The sequence below is a fragment of the Stylophora pistillata genome, chromosome 13, assembly GCF_964205215.1.
Source record: "Stylophora pistillata chromosome 13, jaStyPist1.2, whole genome shotgun sequence".
Taxonomy (NCBI): Eukaryota; Metazoa; Cnidaria; class Anthozoa; order Scleractinia; family Pocilloporidae; genus Stylophora; species Stylophora pistillata.
Window position 1 is genome coordinate 2,505,565 of NC_142531.1, and position 9,499 is coordinate 2,515,063.

At 39.4% G+C, this 9,499-nt stretch overlaps 1 protein-coding gene across 2 annotated transcripts; it reads left to right on the top strand.

Annotated features, from left to right (window-relative positions):
* The first annotated feature begins 312 nt into the window (after positions 1-312).
* On the top strand, positions 313-6,254 carry LOC111344498 (uncharacterized). 2 transcript variants are annotated; one of them, XM_022951731.2, is made up of 5 exons: positions 313-557; positions 679-751; positions 1,512-1,812; positions 4,564-4,935; positions 5,386-6,254. In XM_022951731.2, exons 2-5 carry the CDS (start codon positions 680-682, stop codon positions 5,664-5,666), a joined length of 1,026 nt encoding a protein of 341 aa, XP_022807466.2. In that variant the 5' UTR covers positions 313-557; position 679; the 3' UTR covers positions 5,667-6,254. The 2 variants fall into 2 exon arrangements, with proteins under 2 accessions (XP_022807466.2, XP_022807475.2); XM_022951740.2 differs by having other exon boundaries at positions 313-751.
* Positions 6,255-9,499: the final 3,245 nt, after the last annotated feature.

The following is a 9,499-nucleotide window of genomic DNA, read 5'->3' on the forward strand; positions in this document are numbered from 1 at the left end:
TCACTTAAAGCCGTTTTAGCTTGATCTGACAACAACTCGTAAAATGAACAATTTGTCTTAGATAGCATTTGCCTTTTACAGTAACGTCAACTCCAACTTAACACACGGTGTTTTCCCTCTGATCGGCGACAAACAAACTTCCTCTGTGGTAGGCTCAGCACAGAGGTCATTACCATAATAGGAGCGATGATATAACTCTCTCTTTGTTCTGGTGGTTGAGCTGCAGTTTTTGCCGGAAAAATGTTTTTGTCTTTTCAAAAACTGAAGCGTTGAAAAATTGCAATGACTAATTTTGGAATTGTTCCCAGAACCAAGACATGGGTTGTGTACGCGAACAGAAGCAGCGTTTAACCCTCTAAATTTCAAAATCTGTTCCGTGAAAACATTCAGTCACTATTTGAATAATAATCGGGGACTTTCCTTTGAAATGATGTAACTAGTTTCAGTTTCAGTTTCACATGCTTAAAAGAAAAGTAGTTGAGTCGACACAAACCTCTGAGGGGCGGTCGTGAAGTGAACGACTTTGGTTACAATCCGTTATTAGTGAGCCAAGAAAGGTACGATCAAAGATTGCCTGTGGCTCAATTTTACCCTACATTTGCTGGGGTTAAGTTGCCGTGGGAAATTTTGGGTACTTTAAATATTGATTATTTCCTCCTTCAACCTCCTCCACATCAGAATGCGGCCGAAGATCATACAAATATTTGTAAGCGGTTTACAAGGACGAACAACCACCATTAACATTGAAGAGGTACACCTTTGATTTAAATATATTTTTGCGTAGTCAGTCGACGCAAACAAATTTAGAAATGTGAAAAAATTTGATTCTAAATGTTCATTGTATGCTCACTTGCTTGCACTGCGACTTTTGTAGTTCGTGTCACCCTGCGGCGCCATTCTCGTTTCAAGACTGCTCTTGTCTTAAGTAGAATGGCTAGCGTCACACGTGTAACGCTCTCTTTTAATTTTGTCACGTAGGTGCGATGAGTGTTACTGGGGTGCCTGTGCTAAGTTATTAATTGGGTCTAATTGGGTTTGAACTATTCTTTTTTCATCATTATTATTATCATTATAACGCGAGTGCAGGCTATGGTCTCATTTGCCATCCTACGCATTGCTTCACTCTGCTCATGAGGAACGTGAACAACAAAATGTCCTATAAACATTTGAAGTAATTATTTTTTAGACAATGTGTTGGCTGGAATAGGGTAGTTTTATGGATATTTTTATGTTATACTTTATGTAGAGACTCGACCAGTCATTGTCATTATCATAACCATTACCATCTCAGTTCCCCTACCACTATCATCACAATAAACATTTTAATTAACGTTACTATTATCATTGCCTTTATTGTCATTTTCAGTATTATTATTAATGTTATCATTATTGTTATTGTTATTATAAGTTCTTTTGTTATTTTCAGTGTAGTCGAAATGATATTGGTATGTTTAGTAAATTAGGCAGCTAAAAATAAACAGGCACAAGGCACTTTTTTTTTCTTTTTATAGGATGCTACGATTGCGAGATTATATGGGTTGTTGAATGAAGAGAATGGTATACCAGTGGATGAACAACGCTTGATATTCGGTGGAAAGGAAATCAGGATCACAGATGAAAGCAATGAGCAGACGCGCCTGTCAACATACGGAATAGAAAAAAGCTCCACTTTGTTTCTTGTCTTACGTTTGCGTGGCGGGTCTGAGAAAGTGTTGGATGATGACGTGGAACTCAGTGATGCCCCAGATATGATCACATGGGATGATGATCCGGAAAACAAAAGAGCCAAGATGCCTTGCGGGCACGCTATTAGTAAGTTGTTTCAAGATTGTCCTTTCATTCCCATGATCCATTAGTAATTCTCCTTACTGTCTGCCTTAGAATTATTGGTTTAGAAAATTAGATATTGGATCAACTGATAATCCCCTAATCGATAATTTTCTTCATTCTCATCCTTTCTCTGCTTGATTTTGTATTGATACTGCAAGGTGAAATTCTTTTTTTTTATACATATATATTTATTATCACCACACGCAGAACACTTTTAAAATACTAACATTAAGGATACTGTTGAGAACGACCCAATAAATCCGCGGTTAAACTCAACGTTTTACTTTATTTTGACTGAGGAAAAACCCTCCATGGCGAATTCTCGGTCTCCACAAGGCAAAAGGTCGAACTAAGTAAAAGTACTTGACATTTGATCCCTGTCACTCATTTCTAAATACGTTACATGTAACACAACGTCACGTTCTCCTGAACAGTTACTGGCACAGAATTCTCTACATACATTGAGTTACAGTACTTACAGTTATGGTCTTTACAGAACTCTTACGGTACAATTGATATTTATGCTACTTGACTATTTTCGTCGATACATCATGAGTTCAAAATGACAAAGATAATTCCGATCTATTCTGATCGAGCAACATCAGCAAAGCTAACTATGCATCATGTAATATGCTTCAGTAATCCTTGTTAAATGGGAACTGAAGCCTAAAAATGAACTATTTTTAAATTGCAGCTTATAGTTCAAATAACAATGTTCGAGGGTTTTTTTCAGTCTTTGGGCCTAACTTCGCCTCGGAAAAATAGTTTAAAGTGGTATTTTGGCCTCGTAGTACGGCGGCTCAGAAAAGCGATGTCAACGGTCATTTTAGCTCGCTCTTACGTCACTGGTGGAGAAGAGAGATAATAAAACCGTACTCTTCCTACAGAAATTTGGTTTGGTTATGGAGTTATTGAAGTTGCGTGACATGTAATGGGGATTAACTAGGAAAATGAAATAGTAACAGTTGTTTTTCTTAAGTTGGTTCCCCACCACTGAAGTCATAAACGACCCCGCTTCCTAAGAAAAAACCCGTGCAAATCCTAAAGAAAGATCTTAGACCCATCTCACTCACTCCATGTATCTCGAAGGTGGCAGAGGAGTTCGTGGTACGCGATTACATCATGCCTGCCGTTCTTGATAATCTCGATATGAATCAGTATGGTGCAGTACCAAGGTCTTCCACCACCTTCGCTTTACAGGACATGCTTCTTGTTTGGTCTGAGGGCACCGACGAGAATGGTGCTACTCTAAGAACTATTTCGTTCGATTATCGTAAGGCCTTTGATTTAATTGACCATAGCATCCTTATAAAGAAATTATGTAAGTTAAACGTGCCAAATAGCGTAATTAATTGGGTTATCGACTTCTTGTCAGACAGATATCAAAGAATCAAACTTAGTGAGGGATGTGTATCTGAGTAGGGATCAGTACCATCGGGCGTCCCCCAGGGAACCAAACTAGGGCCTTGGCTTTTCTTAATTATGGTCAACGATCTAGTAGTAGAAAATGCTCGCTTATGGAAATATGTAGATGACACCACCATCTCCGAGACGGTTGCAAAAGGGGAGCTTAGTAACGCACAGCGTCATACGGATAGAGTAATACAATGGTCTCTGGAAAATAGAGTCCAATCGAACAATGAAAAGTGTTAAGAGATACGAATATCCTTTTCAAAGTTCCAGCAAGAATTTGAGCCCATTCTCAGCAATGGCGATGCTTTAAAAGTGGTAGAAAATGTAAAGCTTTTGGGTCTTAATATCTCCCGTAATTTGACCTGGAATACCCATATTAATGAAATTGTTAAAAAAGCCTCTAAGAAATTATATTTCTTGATTCAGCTTAAGAGAGCCAAGGTTGCTCGTACTGATCTAGGTCCTTTTATTCTAGTTGCATTAGATCAGTCATGGACTATGCAGTACCGGTTTTTCACTATAGTTTGCCTAAATATTTAATACGAGAATTAGAACACGTACAAAAGAGAGCAATGTCCATTATCTGTCCTGGTCATAGCTATCATGAGGCCCTGGATATTATGAAATTTAAAGAATTAGTCATCCATCACGACGAAATATGTGAGTCACTTTTCGACAAATGTAAATGACAGCAATCACCGTCTTCAAAAGTTAATACCAGCAGCACATGAAACTACCCACTTGTTAAGGCGTGTGCGATCTTTTAATGTACAGCCCTTCAAAACCAGTCGTTTTAAGAATAGTTTTAATATTTCCTCATGTCTTAAAGCGAACTCATTTTAGCTTTCCTTTTTTTAGCCGATTGAACGCTTTTTAATAACTAAGTAGTTAATATCTAAATTAGTTTAATTTTACTATCTGTATTATGTGAGTAAATACGCAATTCAGTTATAACTGCTATGCATTTATGAATAAATAAACTTCAAACTTCAAACCCTGCTGACCTATTTTGAGCCGACGGTCTTACAGCCCCAAAAGCGGGAAAAAGGCAACTTCAAATCGAATTTTCTCGTAAAAAACAAGAAGTGAACGAAAATGAATATCGACACTTAATCTTACTCCTCTAAAGCTTACTAGAAATGAATGCAAACAATATACCAATTTTAGGCTTCAGTTCCCCTTTAACAAGGCTAAATGCTTCTCCAAGACCAAGTTTACTTTTGCACAATGAATTTTTTCAGGAGCCAGATTTAGAAATGTTTGCGAAGTCTGCAATAGATGCATGATTTAAACTTACTTTATTTTTCATTGTTTCCAAAGCTCCAGAATCTCTGACCATTTACTGTCGCAGCCTCCTTGATGCAGGTAGATCGCGATTTCTGTGTCCTTACATCAGCCAGGATACTTCCCCGGTCTACTGTGGGAAAGAATGGGACTATGTAGTTGTTCGACGCTTGGCTGTTTTGACAGATGCAGAGAAAATGGAGTTTGAGAAGAAGATCTCTAAGAATTATATGTTCAAGGCCATGGGTATTCAAGAATGTCCCAGCTGTAAATCCTTCGTGGAACGAGTCAACAAAAAAGATGTACGATTGACTTGCACTTTTTGCCGAAATAAACTACATAAAGTTTTCCAGTTCTGCTGGCACTGCTTGCAGGAGTGGGTCGACAGTTCCAGTACAACAAAGTGTGGTAGGCATAGTTAAGGCTGTGAGTCTCTCTTTTGTAGGCAGGAATAAAAGGGATTGGGAAAGCCAGGACAATATAATGTCACCTATAGTTCATGAGATAATGTGTTAAAGTTATCTTCTATGAATGTGAACAATTGATCCTCACCAAACAAGCCAGCTGGTGAGGAAAGTGTCTTAAACCGCATGGCTTGGCACCTTTAAATGATGACTAGGTTCTTTGAAATCAACCCAGTTTTCGATTCCAGAGGAATGCCATCGCCCTTATGACACTTAGCCCACTCGAGTTTGTTTTGGTATCTCACCACATTTCTGCTGCATGACAATTTTTCCTCTTCCGTTCCAGTTTTTTCTCTCTCATTTTCATTTGTTGGTTAGTTTTCTTTCCAAAAACATCCAACTTCTCTTTGTTCGTACTATTTAAAGCAGAAATTTCTGTACCATTCATTTCTAGGAAATGCAGATTGTGGTGGAGAAGACAAACGTCTGAAGATTCTACGTGAGTGCTCCAAGAAGGAAATTGTTGGAGTGACAGGATGCCCCGCCCTCCGTGCATGCATTTCATGCGGTATGCTGATTGAACACGTGCAGGCCTGTAAGCACATGACCTGTCGATGCGGCAAAGAATTTTGTTTCATCTGCTTGAAGCCCAAAGAGAACAGTGGGTGGAAGTGTGGGAGTTACAACGAGGCCTGTGAAATAGCACCAGTACAGACGGCTATTCCTGGAGCTTAAACTTGTTGCTCAGTTGCACGAAAGGAATTGCCTTTACTAATACTGATAAGAACTTGAAAACTTAGACCGGATTGTGTACTCTTCTACCTTTGAAAAGTTCTGAAGATTTTTTAAATGTATCTTGGTAAATGGTCATATCATGTATCTAGCATTGCTGCTTTCCACTGGAGTGTATGAATACTTTTAGTCGCTCTTTTATACTTGCAGCATCTAATCTAGTGAATACTACTAAGGTCTTTCCACGATTCCCAGCCTTATTGAGGCTTATGGTCCTTAAATCATATGCTTATTAAGATAAGATAATAAACTTTTGTAAAGAGTGATAACAAACTTACAAATTTAAACTATTGTCCTTTAGTGTGTCATACTTGTAACAATACCAGAAAGAAATCGTATGCATCACAACTAGTAATAAAGTGTACCGTGTGATAAATATTGTCAGAAGTGTGGAATTGAGAAGTATATTTTTTTCTTGTCGCTGAATTTGAAATATTTGTTTACTCTTAGTTTTTTTAAGTTCAGTTCAGTTCTATATTGTATTTTTTGTAGTTTTTACTGTTAAAAATAAATTGAGCGAGATGAATTGGAGACAGGGCTTCTTTTCTGGAGCTTTACGACTAAAGCAACCTCGTTCCCAGGCGCTTTTCCCTCCTCTTTGAAGGGAAAGCGAAACTTCGACCTTGATTTCTACAATTCCTTTAGAATGTATGAACTGGCTGAGAATTGTTGAGGGGATCACTATGAGAATCGACGAATCAGGGAGCGCATATTGGTGATAAGAATTCTCTAGACCAATCACGAATCAGATATCTATAAGAGGATATGAACTCTTCATACCTTACACCCCAACAATACCAACTGAATGGGTCTTCTAATCTGATCAGCTCATACCCATGTTTGAAAGCCAGCTTGCACTATCTTGACGAATTGACTGAATGAGTGAACTGACTAGCAGATCAATTGACCTACCAATTGTCCGAATCACTGAAGGAATATCTGACAAACTGTTTAACTGATTAATCTCCAACAAGCCGACATGAAGGACGAACTGGGCGATGAAGGAGACTAGGTGCGAACCGAAGGATTTATAAAACGATCAGTCATTTGACCCATGCCGATAATCGACTGAAGGCTTCAGACCAGAACATTTATAAACCGGCTTTACTTAGATAGCAGTCGCTGAATTTCCTATTGACCATAACACTGAGCTTACATTGTAAAGGACAAGACGTAGTTCAGATAAAAAAAACATCTAGATAGAACTGACGGACACCAGAAAGTCTGCGTATTATCTTCACTGCACATATTCCTAGCCTTTTTCGTCAAGCCTGAGCTTGTCTTCTTTATCATTTAAAGCATGACATTTTGTTGATGCCAATTGGTTTAAAGAAAAGCATGAAATAACCTAACGTGCTCGTCAAATGAACCAGGGCATTACCTAAAAATGTAATATGTAGAAAATTATCTGGGACTGAGTTGATTTTGCTTATATTTGCTCTGTTATTGTTGTTGAAAATTCACACCAGCCTCTCAACTGATCAGATGAAAAACTAGAGGAAATCTCGCCCTAGTCACTCACGTTACGAACAATCACGGCCCTCACTTTACACTGCCAGAGTTCTTTGTGGCTCTTTGTGTTTTCTACTATTGGCCCGGCGTTTTGATCCCTAAGGTTTTGACAGGTTTAAGGACACTTAATCGGCAAGTGCTCTATTCTAGCTCGTCAGATGCAAATGAGCTCAGTCTATGAGCTTGTCGAGAAGTTGGGTAGGCGATTGTCCACTAATTATCAGTTGAGTGAGATTAATACAATTGAAAAGTGGTCAATGAAAAATAAAAATCAAGAAAAGCATAAAAAAGCGAGCTGCCAAGTTGCGATTGCCTTCAGTTTTGCCACTACTTGGTGGAGAAGGGGGCCATTTCTTGATTTTCTTGACCATTCGCAGAGTTCAGTAAAGCAAAAGTAATGTAATCCGAGATTGCCGTCGACATTCAATTGATAATTGCTATGAGTCAAACTTAAATATCAACTTGAAATCAATTCGTAATTCAGAGATAATACTGTAGGTGTATTTACAGATTTAACCCAGGATGATTCGGATTTAATCACAAACAGTAAGCAACATCATTGCAAGAATCGAACACGTTGTTGAATCATCAACATCCAAACACACATGCTCCGATATACAAACAAGGGGGTTGGAGAGGGTACACCTAAACATTCACAAACGCTACATCCCTCCCTTCTTTGAATTATTTGTTAGGTTGAAGAGAAAACAAACCGAATAAACCTAATCAACTTAATACGCATGCAAATGTATCTGAATGTCTTCTGAAAGTTCTAACAGTTTTTGAACACTTGAAACTGGCATAAATTAGAAGTGTACCACAACAACAAACAGTTCAAGTTCAGTTCAACGTTCCAGTTTACGTCTGGGTCTAAGAGTTCTACTCCGGTGCCAGCTGAACACTGCCTAGCACATGGTCCTGAAATCTAGACGGTAGTCGTTTTATTCTTGATGGACGTGAAGTGGAAGTACAATCACTTTGCCCCGTAGTAGTATCGTTTGATGATTTGTATTCCATGGTTTGTCTCCATTAGTCACTCCAGGAGAAACATTTACAGATTCTCTAAACTCTTGGTTTGGTGAACTCGGTGTTACTCCTTGAGCCTCTGTGGTATATGACGATCTACTGGTGGCTTGGGGTACATTATCTTGCTCGAGATACTTTTTCACATGGGTCACATTCCTACGGTACTGTACACCATCAGCCTCGACAAGGACACTATTCCCAGTCTTCTGAACAACTGTAAAGGGAGACTGTTTGTATGGCGTCGACATTTTGTTTTCTTTCTCCTGTCTCAACAACACCTTATCACCTTAAATCGCGCTTTCATGTGCCTTTCTTTTGCAGTCTGCATACACCTTCCCCTTCTCTTTTCTTTCACTGTCACGGTCTCTGACTTCATCTTCAACACTGAATTCTTGCAGTTGGGGTAGTTTGGTCCTGATGCGTCTTCCAAACAACCGCAATTCTGCCGGGTTAACCCCAGTTGTAGAGTGAGGAGTACTACGATACATCATTAAGAAGATGTCCATCTCTGATCTCCAGTTACGACCCTCTGCTTACGAAATACACAGGCGTTTCAGGATACTGCGGCTTTGTCTTTCTACCTCGCCATTTACTTGGGGCTTTGAGGGTGTGGTTCGCCGGTGTTTTTGTCACTGACAAACTGCGACCCATTGTCGGTCCTCAGGGACAAAGGAAGGCCATCAGTGAAGAAAATCTTGGACAACATTGATACAATCCTCTCGGATGTAATAGATTTAGTGAATTCCATTTCGAAGAAGCGACTGTAATAGTCCACCCCGACAAAGACGTAATCACCGGAAGGCAGTGGACCTAATAGGTCAGCCGCTAGATTTTTCCATGGCACAAGAGGTAACTCTGTACGTGCCATTGGCTCAGGTTTAGGCGGTTGTGAAACTAACTGACAGCCATGACAAGTCTTAAAAACTCTTTCCACCCATTTGTCAATGCCTAGCCACCATAATTTAGTGCGCAAACGATGATTGCCACAATCCCAGGATGACCTTCATGTGCCAGCTTCAATGCCTGACGAGGAAGTTGCTTTGCTACTACTATTCGAGTTCCACGAAGAACAAGCTTTCCAATCGCACTTAAGTCACCTCGCACTGGCAGGTACTCCTTGATTTCTATAGCATGCCACCTCCCATTCAAGAGACAGCGTCGTCAGTAATGGCAGCCACGTATTTTTTCTGTGCGTAAATCGTTTCCGTATGCTCTCCTAGCATTATCACAGTTCTCTC

What these genes read in the sequence shown, in the direction of transcription:
- LOC111344498 (XM_022951740.2), top strand. Translation starts at nt 680, where the DNA reads ATGCGGCCGAAGATCATACAAATATTTGTAAGCGGTTTACAAGGACGA. An exon ending in CCACCATTAACATTGAAGAG is followed by an intron (nt 752 to 1,511) that starts GTACACCTTTGA and finishes TTCTTTTTATAG; the next exon opens with GATGCTACGATTGCGAGATT. An exon ending in TTCCAGTACAACAAAGTGTG is followed by an intron (nt 4,936 to 5,385) that starts GTAGGCATAGTT and finishes ATTCATTTCTAG; the next exon opens with GAAATGCAGATTGTGGTGGA.